This window comes from Pistacia vera, unplaced genomic scaffold (genome assembly GCF_008641045.1).
Source record: "Pistacia vera cultivar Batoury unplaced genomic scaffold, PisVer_v2 Contig949, whole genome shotgun sequence".
NCBI lineage: Eukaryota > Viridiplantae > Streptophyta > Magnoliopsida > Sapindales > Anacardiaceae > Pistacia > Pistacia vera.
In genome coordinates, this window is record NW_022196833.1 from 184,257 (window position 1) to 199,472 (window position 15,216).

General features: G+C 37.2%; 1 protein-coding gene, 1 long non-coding RNA gene and 1 pseudogene across 2 annotated transcripts; all 3 read right to left on the minus strand.

Moving 5' to 3' along the window:
- Positions 1–1,420: 1,420 nt before the first annotated feature.
- Positions 1,421–1,896, minus strand: LOC116120871. Its single transcript, XR_004126611.1, has 2 exons — positions 1,633–1,896; positions 1,421–1,453 (listed from the first exon to the last, which is right to left on the minus strand). It is a non-coding gene; the product is annotated as an uncharacterized LOC116120871 (long non-coding RNA).
- Positions 1,897–1,992: 96 nt separating this feature from the next.
- On the minus strand, positions 1,993–8,213 carry LOC116120826 (annotated as a pseudogene).
- Positions 8,214–14,531: 6,318 nt separating this feature from the next.
- On the minus strand, positions 14,532–15,107 carry LOC116120827 (phospholipase D delta-like). Its single transcript, XM_031406798.1, has one exon. It carries the CDS (start codon positions 14,979–14,981, stop codon positions 14,532–14,534), a length of 450 nt encoding a protein of 149 aa, XP_031262658.1. The 5' UTR covers positions 14,982–15,107.
- Between the last annotated feature and the right edge of the window lie 109 nt (positions 15,108–15,216).

Below are 15,216 nucleotides of genomic sequence, written 5' to 3' on the forward strand. Positions count from 1 at the left end.
GTTCCCAAGAGTATGCTTTTGTTCAGGGCTTAAACACTTGCATATGAATCCATCAGTTTATACATTTAGCACATGATCGATGGTCATGTTTTCAATCTGCTTAGTTCTATGTACTTGGGTAAATTATAACTTAGCTGCAAATTTTGATTTGTTGGTTCACATTGAGAGAAAATGTCAGAAACTTCATTTAGTTGTTTATCATGGTTATGCAAGATGTTTAGTTGAAATCATGCTTCCATGGCGGGTGATGTACTCTTCATTTTAATGCAGCTATATCACCTTCCTTTTGTTGATTGATTAATCAATATATTTTTCCAATGTATACGCAGCTAAGATATCAATTGCAGGAGCACCAGCATAATTAGGCATTTTGACATGTCTTGATCATGGAAGACTTATTAAAAGATATGTATCATGATTACAGATGGCCCTCTCCATCGAGCGGCTTCTATATACCCCTTCCTTTTCATCAAAAATATAAAATGTCCGAAGACGTGATAACTTTCTTCCTTCTGCAGACTCAACTTCTTCCAAGTTAGAGTAACGTCTAGCAAACTGGCGCACTAATTTATGAGATATAATATGACGCATTAAACATACTGAACCTAACATAACGAAGAGACCCCAAGCTTCTGAGCTGGAGCTGGTCTACTTCTTGTTTTGTGCCTGTGAACTGCAAGCACTTTTCGAAGCCATTTGTCATGGATTTTTTGGAGATCTCCATTCTCTGCTAGATGAAGAATGGCGGTTGACATGTCAACTGCGGCGGTGAGCCTTTGGAAAGGCCTTGTGTAACAATCAAAAAAATGATTATCCAACCATGAAAGATATAATTTCATAAGTATAAATGTGACTGGAAGAGCCATGAAAGCAATTGTTGTAAAATATAGCATCCAGACGAAGGATTAGTCTCATTGAAGAAGAAATACTTACAATCCCCACCCATTTCTGGTGATTCTTGCCTACGATACCAAATTGGCAGCGTGTTAGAGGAAGACATTCATATATGCACTTTCGTCAACAACTGCAGCAACACCACCCCTTTTGTGGACCATCAGTTAAGGCCTTTTCATATTCTCTACCGAGTTGAGAGAACCAGTCTGGATCTGTCTATCTGAAGTGGTCAGTTAAATAAGTTTCAGCAAATGAACCACGCTCACGCCAAGGGTTCATTGCTTACTATAAACTTTGGATATCTTTAATGGGTGAAGAAAGCTGTTCTACAGTAAGATTGAGGTCGATTTGCAGTGTAGCTTGAATCATATTAGAACAAAAAATAGCCAAATAATCAGCACAACCGACCCATGCAGCTCACAGTTTTTTCTCCTGCGTGAAACAGAACAGAAGCATATGGTTGGTTGATAGGATTGCCGTAATCACCTAACTTAAACAAGTAATATATAATAATTCATTTCACTTGCCATGGGAAAAGAACAATGTTGAAAAGGTGAACCTGCAGAGCAAAGCAAAGATCTTAGCTATAAGGGGATCCACAAAGATGTAATGTATAGATATGGTCTTGATGAGTGAAATGATTGAACAGTCCCATCTATGGGAGCTTCTTGGGCATAATATTTATTGACACAAATAGTAAGCTATAATAGAATGAATTTGATATTCTTTGGCACTTACCACAGAATGGTATTAATTTGTCTCTTAGGAGGCACGAAAATCATCATTGGACCGATGTTCCAAAAGCCAAACAATTGCTCCTACATAATGAAAAAAATCCTGTGACACACCACAACAATGGAGAAAATGGTCCAGAAAGACCCAACATTAGAGTCTAGCTTCTTGATTGGGGCCACTACAACTAGCCCGGATTCCATGTATGGTTGGGTAAAGTCCACCATCTTATTCTATCAGGGGTGATAGTAAATCACCTACTGCAGCATCACAAACCTGTAGGGGACAAGAGAAACAAAAATCAGCAAGAAAAGTAAACATTTTGGCAAAGTTTGGGTGAAGTTTTTATATTTCACACTTACACCCCGGGATTAAGCGAAGAAGATCAGCAGCTTTGTGTTTATGTTGGGTATCTGTGTATGGGATAGTTGATACGGATAGAATAAGGTAAAAGTCTGAAGCAGTTTTAAATACATCAATGCAGAACCCAGTGAACTGATCAGTGCCCTTCACTTGTGAGATAATGTCAGTATACTAGTTTCGGTTTGAACACAAATTTTCAAATGCTTTCCGTTGTTTGCGAAAACCCATCCTCGAGGCGTCTCTGTAGTCTGGCCGGCCAGATTACACCATAAAGCTGTTGACTTGCATCGGACCGATCAGTGGCTTCTATAAAGTTCTTCTGGAGGCACAACTGATAGACCAGAATAATTAGACCAGTACCACCCTTCTAGAGCCAATGTTAATAACATTGATGATTTCATATGCAGGTAATGAGGTTCCTATCTGAAGTAAATTTCACGGGCCTGTTACACCAGTCATATAACCTGTAAATTGTTATTAAGCAACAGATTCCCTCTGTGAAGGTGCTCACTGCATCAAGATGCAAATTTGTTCCCTGTGTATCTGATAATTTGAATCCTTTGAAAACGAAATGTTTCCTTCTTGATTGAAAAATGCATCAATTGCATTAGCAAGAAGCCCCGAGTGCGTTTCCGTTACCCATTAATGCTGAAGTAGTCGACAACTCCACAGAATTATGCGGTCAAAATATCTTTCAAAACTGGAACGCCTTCCATGACTGTACCACCTGTATCTGGAAATCTCTCGTGTCCGGGTTGGGGGCTTATTTTCCCATCAGCCTCTACCTTAAGGGGATATTTTAGAAGGTAGCCACGGAGTCGCGTGAAATTCTCAGTGGTGAACTTGGCCCAGTTGTCTCCAGCGATCTTGTTTACTGTCGTTACAATTCCACTACTTTCAGGCTTCTCGAACAAGCCTCTGCTACCAGATGCTCTGCCCAAAGTGACTTCCTATATCCATAGATCTGCACAAGGCACATGCTGGTCACTAATGTTCGTATATATCACACAACGACAGCTTTACAATTACAGAATGTTTAGGAATTATCGAAGTCTTAGAATACAATCTTAGTCAGACTAAAGTTTGAGGGGTTATGATTGGAAGTCAAAATACGCATTTGGAAAGTTAAAACATAGATATAGGGTACTATCATACTTTCATCAAGCCAAAACTAATTTTATGCTATGGGATGCTTATGCTACAGCAATCATACCACCCAGCAACAATTGCAAACAAAGCTGATTTTGAAAATCTTAAAAGAACTACAGGATGTCAACTTGCTTTGTTCAAGCCAAAAGCAAACAGAAAAGAAAATCTGGGTGATAAAATCTGTAAGGAATCGAGAAAGAGAAGCAGTTCAAGACAATGATACTGTCAGAGTATGCCAAAGAAAAAGAAAATAGAAGAGAAGAATTTCAATGTATATTTTCAATACATTGCAACATGTACAATAGCTAATTTATACATTTTTGTAAATGTAAATAGACAAACAATAAATACAAATCCCTGTAATTGCTAATCAATCACTGAATTAAGGTATTGAAGAGAATTCATAATAATAAATGCATTCCATATGAAGTTGGTCAAATCTTTTGATCATGGTCTTTCAAGAAGAGTTAGGGATGAGATACCAAAGTAACAGACCTGACCATGCGGATGCCTCTTGTTTTTCGCCCAAGCATGATGCGGCTGATATGCACCCTGGCTATTTCAGTGTCTTTACTCCCAGCCATTGATCTTTCATTAATGTTGGCAGATCCCACTATCACATATCATCATCTACTATCATTCCCTTAGCATGACATATACCATAAACCGCTGATGTTTTTGTGATTCAGATACCTGATAAACTTAATTAGTAACTATAATTTAAAAATATGTCCTGCTCCCTTAGAAAACTTATTACATATCAAGACCTGATACACGAATGATTAATAGAGCTCGTATTTCAAAAATGTCATGCTTCCATCAGAAAATAACTTTAAAAGTTAAAGATTTATATATGTTATGTACCATGTCATATATCACCATAAAACATTTGACACAACAAGTCAACTGGAAATCAAAACCAGCAATTAGACAGGAAAGTTCACAAATTAACTACTCATGAAGTCTAGGATCGCAATAATGCTCGTGACTTTTTCAAGAGAGAAAAGAAATAGCTAATAGAGATCTTATGTTAAGAACAACAAAATTATTTGCCACAATAATTAACAACAAAACAAATAATTTAGTCCAAAACGAAGTGCATTACAGTAGCTTAAAAAGCACAAAAGGTCTCTTCCAGTAATACCTTCACCACTACTGGTTGACACATATGGTTTGCTTCCCGTTTACCGAGGCAATAAAATTGAGGTAATCTTGTGGATGTGCATTCCTCTGCATATCTTTCAGTGCCTGGCGACAACTATACATCATCTGCATTGTCTGGCTCTGCAAAGTGCAAATAAGTGAAGTAGTAATTGACAAAATAATTCTGCATTGTTTTTTAATATACATTTTTTACAAAAATGTCAAAACTGAGAGAAACTAGAATGATGAAGTATTAAATTGCAAGTGCTCATCCTATTTCCCAAGTATAAAGTTAAGTAAACTTAATTATAGAATCCAATTGGATAGCAACAACATAAAAGACTATACCAATTGAATTGCTAAAGAAGACATAGTGTTTGAAAAAAATGTTACCAGACTTCCCATTGTGTTTTTCAAAAGCCACAGTTAGTCACCATTCTAAACCCAAGTGAAGAACCAACTAAATCAGGCCAATTTATGAACCAAGATCATATTTATCTGGCATGACAAAGACAGATGAGCCCTTAAACTCCGAACCAATAATTAAAAAAGAACAACACATTATTGTTTCGAAGCAATACAAGATAATACATTTTGAAGATGCTAATGAACAGGGTCGGTGAAACAAGAATATGAATCAATTTGATATTTAATTTTTATGCAAGTAACAATTCCAGTTCATAAGTTTTGGGACAATATACAGAATAAAACCTGCCAAAACAGAATTTCTTGCACACGCGAAAATTTGGATCACCCTCAGGCCACATCGGGTATAACATACACTGCAAATCTCTCATTAGCTCTGATTTTACTGGCAATCTTTGTGCCAACTCCATAGGAAAGGTTATCAGCTCCGCTCATACAGAACAGAATGACTTCAGAAAAATTTAGGGGAATAGAAAACATATAATGGTTTAGATTCAATAATCTATAACTGAAATGTTACAGAGAAACGATGGCGTTTGAAATTTCTATATTAGCTCCTGAACACAACTTTCAAGATCCTAAGAAAATTTTGCAATTAAATACTTCATTTTGTGTGTTCCTTGTATCACAAAACTTTGTGTGTAAGACTTCTTGATAAGAAGAAAATATTGTACAAACAGAAAAGATCGATCAGATTTTACCTGCATCTTTTATACATGGCCATGCATAAGATGATCCAATAAAAATCTGATTTTCATATATATGAAACGCTGAGCATCTGATGACTTGAATGTTGCTCTTTGAATGCTCTTATCTATTACCGAGTCTTTTGCACGAATAAGGTTCTGCAAGAGAAGAATTCATTCAGAACTGGATTAGCAACAGATGAATGAAAGAGATTAAATTGTCAGTTATATCAAGTACCGGTCACGACCTTGAATATTACCTCTATGGATACAGAGATAGGATTTTCTAAGTATTAAAGAGTAAAGTTAGTTGACACACAAACCTGGTTCTCAGCCTTATCAACATCCTTAGAAATCCTTCCACTGATCCTGGTCAATGGACCGCAAAATCTGTAAAAAAGAAAAAATTCACTAAAATTAAGAAAATAAAAATAAACAGACCAAAGAATAAAATTTCATTCAATATAATTTGCAGTGTATACCTGAACTGCCAGGTTTCAGGATTTTCTTCCTCCAAACCTGTACTACGTCGTCATCCTGTGGAACAGTGTGGTTCCATTACTTGAACCAATAGGGAAGACTTGTTATCGCTGGGATGCGCTCTATCTTAAGCAGAAACCATCTTGCAAATCGAAACCTTTTTAAGGTTTTGAGTAGTGGATTTTGTGTGCGGAGTTCCTTGCCTCCAACACTGCTCAAAGTTTGTAAGAACATCATATGCAGCTGGCCCTTCAATTCTGCGTGCCAATCATGCCTGGCTGTCTTGGAGCCTTGATTTGAGCCTGACACCAAAAGAATTGTAAAACCAAGAAGAGAGAGCAAGAAAACAATAGCACTAGAACTACTTGCACATAAGGACGTTTGAAAGTATAATCCTATACAGTTGATTTGAGCTAAATAGAATGCATGGTCCAGTATCAACAATATTATAGTGATTTTTTATAAATGAGATTATTTATTTTCAGACTGAGGCCAACGACATTTAATGAGAACAAAGTTAATCTTCACAAATAACTAGATACATGCCTGAAAAGAAGTAGATGATCTGAAAATTCAGCACGACAATGATTCAAACAGCATGGCAATAAAAAATTCTTAAGAGTGGGTGCGTGTGTGTGTGGGTGAGGGTGTCTTTGTTCTATTAGAAGAAATCACAAGTCAGAGTACTAGCCAACAAGTAATATAATGGATCGCAAAAATTATGCTCACATGGAAATAGTATGCTGTACAAAGAAATGCTGAAGTTAAACCAAATTTTTAATATTGGCAAGAAAGCCACTCACAGAATATGAAGGATTATGGAAATCACCCTGAACACAGTGTGACATCACGAAAGAGACGATGGTCAGGGTGTCATAGCGACCATCACAGAGATCAATACCTCCTATAAATGATGTTTATCTTCCGATTATACCGGATGCTTGCGTGTCAACAATAACACATTTCGATGGTGTGTAAAGATGGTACTACACTCTGGACAACACATCTACAAACAATTTTAACCCATCGTTAATTCTAAAAAGAAAACAATGTTCTGAACTTATAAAACAAGCGATGACAGAAGAGAACCAAAAAAGATCCAACAATTATTATTTCAACTTAGTGTCAAGTGATTTTGTGCGACATAATCAACATACATCATACGAGCTAACTATAACAGAGACAGCAATTTACTAAAATGAAAAATAGGGATATCAAACATGCCTGTTTTATAGGCTACACTCGCATCAGCAGCAAACGTGGTGCTAGCACACAATTCACGATGAATCCCTGAAAAACGACTCCGTTTCTTTACCATGAGTTTCATCATCCTGCCTGCACATTTCAGCCAGTGAAATGTAAAAGCTACCTATAGAACATGGAAACTACTTTTAAAGAAGACTGTTTTCTCATTATTTCAGAACATGTAAAATTAGTTCCCAAATTTTGTTAACAAAAGTAAAAAGCCTAATATTAGATCATCGCATTTCACAAAAAATAGCTGAATGTTGGTTTCCCTACTCACCGTTTGGACTCCATGCTTGTCACGGATGTCTTCTCCTCCCAATCAACAACAAACCTGACACCTTCCTCCGATTTATACTTCAGCAAATCACCGAGTGTCAAATCACCACCACGCGCAACGGCCGAGTGGGCTCTCTAATAAGCTTAATCTTCGCACACACAGACCACCCATAATGTAGATCAGATGCGAGCATCTAAAATGGCTTCGCAAATGTCCTTCCCACCGTGCCTGGCTTATAACCTATCTCCCTCAAGCTAACGTGAGGCAAGGACTCCTCCCTCACGTGAGGCGTCTTGGTACAGCGTCACTTGATTTCCCTTTCGTAACGGAAAATACGTGTTTCGAACTCCTCTCAGCTCAGGATCACCGGCAATGCCATAGCGGTATATTGATTTGTTCACACGGCGTGAATTTCATCTCCAGTCGTAAGTCTTTGACTGTCCAAGAGGCTGGATGATTCGATTCGGAACCATTCCGAGATAAACTCGCCGTGGCGATTCTTTTCGCGGAATTTTAGCCTCCCATAACTTTGGACTGAAGGAAAGTCTTGGCTTTAATTGAAACTCGAGTTCAGTTACAGGGTGAGCCAAGGGAATAAAAAACTGGTCGTTCCAGAATAAATTCTGAGAGTTCTTGTCAATGATACGAGTGCGCGCCAAAGTAGATTGCGGCACTAACACTCTAACATAATAGTCGCCTGGCATAAAGTTAATGTCAGGAACTTCTCGGCGGCCCATCAGAGACCTTCGAACCTCGATGATTCTAAGGACAAGATCACCGTGAAGATACCAGGTGTTATCCTCGGCGGTAGCCATGTGAAAACGGTAACTTTCGGCAAATGTATGAAACCGTAATGGCAGAGAACTAATAGAGTAGTAGTTAAGAAAAACAAACCGGAGAGGGAAGTGCTAAAGAGAGAAGTAAACTTAATAGAGTATGTTAAGAAACCAGTGAGTTTGATTCTCTTTTGTAGTTCATTTTTAATAAAATAAAATAAACTAAAGTGAAACCACTTGATCACCTTTGCACTGCCGAATAAATAAAACTTCTTTGAATGTATGATTTGATGTTAATTTGATTGTCCATGACTCCATGTGAGTGTGGTGGGAAGATGAGACATAGTCAAGCATTGAGTCGGCTGCAAGGGAGAATTGGGGTGAGGAATGCATGTGAGTTGGGAATTGGCATCATAGAAGCTTTTTGAGTGTAATTGAATCGAAGATTGAGAAAACATCCTCAACTAATCTTCGGTCTTAAAGTTCACAATCATGAGTTTTCAGTACCCACTCTATTACTAATCAAGGTAGATCGATTGCAAAACCTCTTGAGTAATACACCCAAAATTCTAATTGACGCTTGGCCACCCAGTGATGGTTTCAGGCTTTATATCGTTAACGACAATAACCAAGTTGGCGTTTGGTTTATTATTTTAGATAGATTTTGAAAATAAATTGGTAGTTGGATAGGGAGTATTACGAGGTAAAATTTAAAATTTATGAAAAAGCCCCTAGGCTTGCAATTAATTAAATACCCTAATATATAAAATGACAAAAACACCCCCCCACCTGCAGTGCCAAATCCGACCACCACTGCCGGAATCTAGTCGGAAAACATGTTACGACACGATTTGTCGGATCTGTGTCGTAATGAGTCGTTATGGCCTTTTCCAGCCAGATCTACCACGGATCTGACCGGAAAAGGTAAGATCTACAGCCTGTTGTGCGCGGCTGGCCAGAAAGGCCAAAACGACGGTCATCTTTGGCTGTCTTTTTCGGTTAACGATAGCCAAGATTTGGCCGTCGTTGAACTCAACGATGGCCTCTTTGGTCGTCATTCACGCCAGATCGGGTGATTCTGGCCGAAAGCCAGATCGATGAACTTCCGGCCATTTTGGTCGGCAGGTACGCCGTTGTACAGATTCCGGCTACCACCGACGTGGGTTGCCGGAATCTGGCAAGTATGGGTCATGGGGGTGCTTTTGATAATTTTTAAACTTTTTTTCAGGGTGTATTTGAAGAACTTAAATACTTATGGGGTCTAAAAGTAATTTAAAAAAATAAGGTAATATTTCTTAAATAATGTGCCAAACATTATTTGGAGAGTAAGATTGGGAATGTGGATAAAAATAATAAGCCAAACATGCCCCAAAATATTGTTAATATTTGACTAAATTAGTTGATTGTTGAATGTTAAATAGTCTGTGTTGTAATATTATTTTATTTTTAACTGTTGAATATTACAATATTATTATTGATGTGTGATTTTGACACCAAAGACCTTGCTCATGCAAAGTGCTAAGAGGTCTTAGAAATTACACATGATTAATTTTAGTTAAGATAATGTTATAACAAAGTAAAAAGATTAAATAATAAATAAGACAGTGAAAATTTTATAGTGGTTCGGATGCTTAAAGCAATTTTTATAGCCACTGTTGTCTTTTATATAAATGTTCTTGGTTATTAGCCAAATTACAAGAGATCGCGAACAACGAACAGAAGTATAAAGACTGTGTATTCAGAGAAAAATATTAAGTTAGTCTCTTTCCGGCGGATGGCCTTTGCTATTTGTGATTATGAAAATCAGAGATCCCAGATATTGTGAGGGAGAGTCCTTTATTTATAGCTGTTGAGTTTAACGTAATGATTACAAGTCTACAAGTGGGTAGGTATCATGCAAATCCTTCTTTGCATCCCATTTGGCTGATAACTTATGAAATATTCTCAAATTATTTGAGGCTTGAACAGATGTGTAGACCTTATTCATTCATAAACAAAACCTAAACCTGTTGAGTTGGTGACAGTTATATTCTCTCTGTCTTGGGGCGACGTGACAGATCCTGAATGGTGTAAAGTTTTTATAAACTCTGATTGGTGCTTGCTGATGTGAACTTACGTCAATATAGATTTGTTAAGCATAACAATTATGAACAGCACAATCTATCAATTGCAGGTGATCTATTTTACGTGCAATGTTTTAAATGCTTTAAATTTCATTTCAATAAACCATTCACAAAAGAAACATTTAAAATTGCAGCAGTTCATTCCAAAATAAATAACCAGTACACTGACAAGATCAATTTTACAAAACGGCACTATCATCTGCTTTTCAAAATAGCTTCGACGGCTCTAAATCGATCTATACCAAACGCCTCTAAACTCAAATCCAGATCTTCTCTCTTCCCTCTTTGTACATTACATATATAATACAATAATCCCATATCAGAACTTAGCTAGGGCAATTTTGATCTCACCAACTGCTTTTATTAAAGCAGTTTATCAAGAACATGTTTAGTCTGGAGCAAGTACTTGAGTTTTCTTAATTAATTTGAAGCATTCTACAACGTATTAATTCCATTAAAAGTCCCATTTTGAGGTTAGAATAAATTAGGTTGATTAATCGTGGGATGGAGATGGGGTCACCATATTCCTGCAAGCCGATTAGGAATAGGAAAGGGTCAATTAGAGAGGGATACGGAGAATAATATGATAATTGATATATATATATTTTTTATATGATGGCTGCCTCGTTAACCGAGATATAATTGTTGTGTCTTCTGCCATGGTGGGATCGGAAAAATAAAATATGCATGGAAGTGGAACCACCACTATTGAAAGAGATCGGTACTCTCCTTTTCCCACCAATCAAACCCCCTTTTACGAAAATTCCAAATGCTAAATTAATGGCAATCACTTCCCCTCAACTTTTATTAATTTTTGGGAGTTTATGCCTTACTGATTTTAGGAGATTTTTAATTAAGTTAATTTTGAAGTGTTTAAAAATTATTATTTATTAGATTTTTCATGAATTAATTTTAACTGGTTTAAAAACTCTTTAAAATCAGTATAGTATATTTTTAAGGGATTTATAAAATACCTTAAATTAAAGTGTTTTGGCTGATTTAAAAATTTTATCCTAAAAAAAAACTCTTCCCACTATTATTCCGTTATATACTCTAATTTGCAACCAAAAAAAAATTTGACGGTCGTTGGAACATGTAATGGCTTTTTAATTAATTATATGATCCATACAATTTGCAGGTACAGACTGAGTTTTGGATGAAATGACAAGCTACAGCTTGGATCTCTCATTCCTACTTTTACAAAAGCTAGATCTGCCCTTGTTTGAGTTTTGGATGAAATGACAAGCTAAGCTTGGATCTCTCATTTCTAGTTTTACAAAAGCTAGATCTGCCCTTGTTGCTGCTGGAAAATAGATATTTTTGTCAAGTTTGGACATGTTCCATTTCACTTCTGAGTTAAAATGGTTTCTTATGGTGACAATAGCAGACAAGCTCCAATGTCAGTTATTTTAGTCAATTTCTGAATACAACTAGCAACTATCGTATTGTTCTCTAACGTAGTACATATGCTATGAACACTTAAAAGAATGCAGAGTTAACAAGTATTGGATCTAACCATACATATTCACGAGGGGATCCCAGATTGTACATTTATGTGCATGTCTAAATACACTTAAAAACTGCTACTAAAAACCCCTTAAAACCGCTACGGTGGTTTACCTTCAAAATCGTTACGATGGTTTATCCTCATAACCGCTACCATAAAATTCCCAAGCAAATCCTATGGGAAAATTGTGTGAAGTTAATTATCTTTAGTGGTCGAATGGTTCAATAGAGATTCTTGAATATATTATTTAAGAGGTTTTAAATTTAAGTCTCTCATTAGTTACTAATAGAAGTAGTCATTGAAGTTCTTACTTAATTGGTAATTTCAAGATCTTGATTGATTAATTGAGATGCTTATATATTGACACTAACACCTGTTATAAAATAAAATAAAATAAATGGTTTGAACTGTGAAGATTTAGGTGACCAAAATCCGAGGAACCTGCCCAGCACCTAATAAATGCTTCATTAATTTGCTTTAATTAGAAGATATAGATACGGTTTTACTGATTCAGAATATATAACCTAAATGGCGTTTGGTTTTGTGGTGTGCATGAGCTCCAAGAACACCTCATCTCAACAGGGGAGCACTAAGCTTTAGTGAAGACGAAGAAGCTTTAATTTACAGGCTACACCTACTGTAATTCACATGACCCCAGTAACTAAACTCAATTATATAGATGAATCATGAATGGTGGTTGGAATATCTTCACTGTAAGGTAATAACCAAACAGTCTTCATCAATGATAAACGAGTGCGCCTACCCAATAGTATATTGTCGGCCTGCGACACTCTAACATATAGTCGGCTGGCATAAAGTTATTTTCCGCGAGGACTTCTCTCGGCGCCCCAATGCAGAGACCCGAACCTCGATGATTCTAAGGACGATCACCGTGAAGAACCAGACGTGTTTATCCTCGGCGGTAGCCATGAAAACGGTAACTTTCGGCAATGTATGAAACCGTAATGGCAGAGAACTTATAGAGTAGTAGTTAAAAAACAAACCGGAGAGGAAGTGCTAAAGAGAGAGAAAGTAAGAACTTAATAGAGTAGTAGTTAAGAAGAACAGTGAGTTTGATTCTCTTTTGTAGTTCATTTTTAATAAAATAAAATAACCTAAAGTGAAACCACTTGATCACCTTTGCACTGCCGAATAATAAAAACTTCTTTGAATGAATGATTTGATGTTAATTTGATTGGTCCATGACTCCATTGAAGTGTGGTGGAAGATGAAGCATAGTCAGCATTGAGTCGGCTGGCAAGGGAGAATTGGGGTGAGAATGCATGTGAGTGGGAATTGGCATCATAGAAGCTTTTTGAGTGATAATTGGAATCCAGAAGATTGAGAAAACATCCTCAACTAATCAGGTCTTAAAGTTAACAATCGATGAGTTTTCAGTAGCCACTCTATTACTAATCAAGGTAGATCGTTTGCAAAACCTCTTGAGTAATACACCCAAAAATTCTAATTGACCGCTTGGCCACCCAGTGATGGTTTCAGGTTATATCGTTAACGACAATAACCAAGTGTGCGTTTGGTTTATTATTTTAGATAGGATTTTGAAAATAATATTGGGTAGTTGGATGGAGTATTACGAGTGTAAATTTAAAATTTATGAAAAAGCCCCTAGGCTTGCTAATTTAATTAAATACCCTAATTATAAAATGACAAACACCCCCCACCACCGCGTGCCAGAATCGACCACCACTGCCGGAATCTAGTCGGAAAATCATGTTACGACACAGATTTGTCGGATCGTGTCGTAATGAGTCGTATGGTGGCCTTTTCCAGCCAGATCTACCACGGATCTGACCGAAAAGGTAAGATCTACAGCCTGTGTGGCCGCGATGGCCGAAAAAGGCCAAAACGACGGCATCTTTGGCTGTCTTTTTCGGTAAACGATAGCCAATTATTGGCCGTCGTTGACCTCACGATGGCCATTTCTTTGGTCGTCATTCACGGCCAATCCGTGGTGATCTGCCGGAAAGGCCAGTCGTGTGAACTTCCGGCCATTTTTGGTCGGCAGGTACGCCGTTGTACGATTCTCGCTACCACCGACGTGGTTGCCGGAATCTGGCAAGTATGGGTCATGGGGTGCTTTTGATAATTTTTAAACTTTTTTTCAGGGTGTATTGATGAAATTAATAACCTTATGGGTCTAAAAGTAATTTAAAAAAATAAGGTAATATTCTTATAATATGCCAAACATTATTTGGAGAGTAAGATTGGGAATGTGATAAAAATAATAAGCCAAACATGCCCCAAAATTATGTTAATATTTGACTAAATTAGTTGATTGTTGAATGTTAATTGTCTGTGTTGTAATATTATTTATTTTTAACTGTTGAATATTACAATATTTATTGTGTGATTTTGCACCAAAGACCTTGCTCATGCAAAGTGCTAGAGGTCTTAGAAATTACACATGATTAATTTTAGTTAAGATAATGTTATAACAAAGTAAAAAGATTAAATAATAATAGACAGTGAAAATTTTATAGTGGTTCGGTATGCTTAAAGCAATTTTTATAGCCACTGTTGTCTTTTATAAATGTTCTTGGTATTACCAAATACAAGAGATCGCGAACAACGAACAGAAGTATAAAACTGTGTATTCAGAGAAAAATATAAGTTAGTCTCTTTCCCGGCGGATGGCCTTTGCTATTTGTGATTATGAAAATCAGAGATCCCAGATGTGAGGGAGTCCTTTATTTATAGCTGTTGAGTTTAACGTGTGGCGATTTTATGGGCGGGGATTTTCGCCTTCCCAATAATCTCAGCGCCAAAAACATCGTTGTCTTTAACTTGAAACTCGAGGTCAGCTACAGGGTGAGCCAAGGGAATAAGAAAGTGCTCGTTCCAGAATGGATTCTGAGAGTTCTTAATGACACGTGTGCGAGCCACGGTGGCTTGCGGCACCGACACGGTAACATAAGGGTCGCTGGTGATAATCTTACTGTGATGATGGTTATCCTCGATTCCATCTCCCTTCTCTTCGGCAACCCAATCGTGAGGCTCCGACTCTGGCTTACTTTCGCTAACGCGACAGGCCGTGAAACAAAGGCGCAAGTGCTCGGACACTATGTCCATGTTCGGCAACCGTCGAGCCTTGATGATCTTAAGATCAAGATCACCGTGAAGATACAAGTCTTTTCCATCCTCGGCGGTAGTAGGCATGATGAAACAGTAAGGTCCGGCAAATGTACGAAACTGTAATTCGAGAGAACCGGAGAGAGGAAAGTATAAGAGAGAGAGAGAAAATAAGAGTGAAAGAATTATGAGATGAGCTGTGTTTGCTTGTAGTCGTTAGTTTCGTCCTCGTGGTAGTGCCGCTACCCATGTTACTATGTATTTAACACTTGATGAGGTAATTTTGTAGTTAAATTTTAAAAAATTAATTAATTAATTAAAA

What these genes read in the sequence shown, in the direction of transcription:
- LOC116120827 (XM_031406798.1), bottom strand. Translation starts at nt 14,981, where the DNA reads ATGCCTACTACCGCCGAGGATGGAAAAGACTTGTATCTTCACGGTGAT.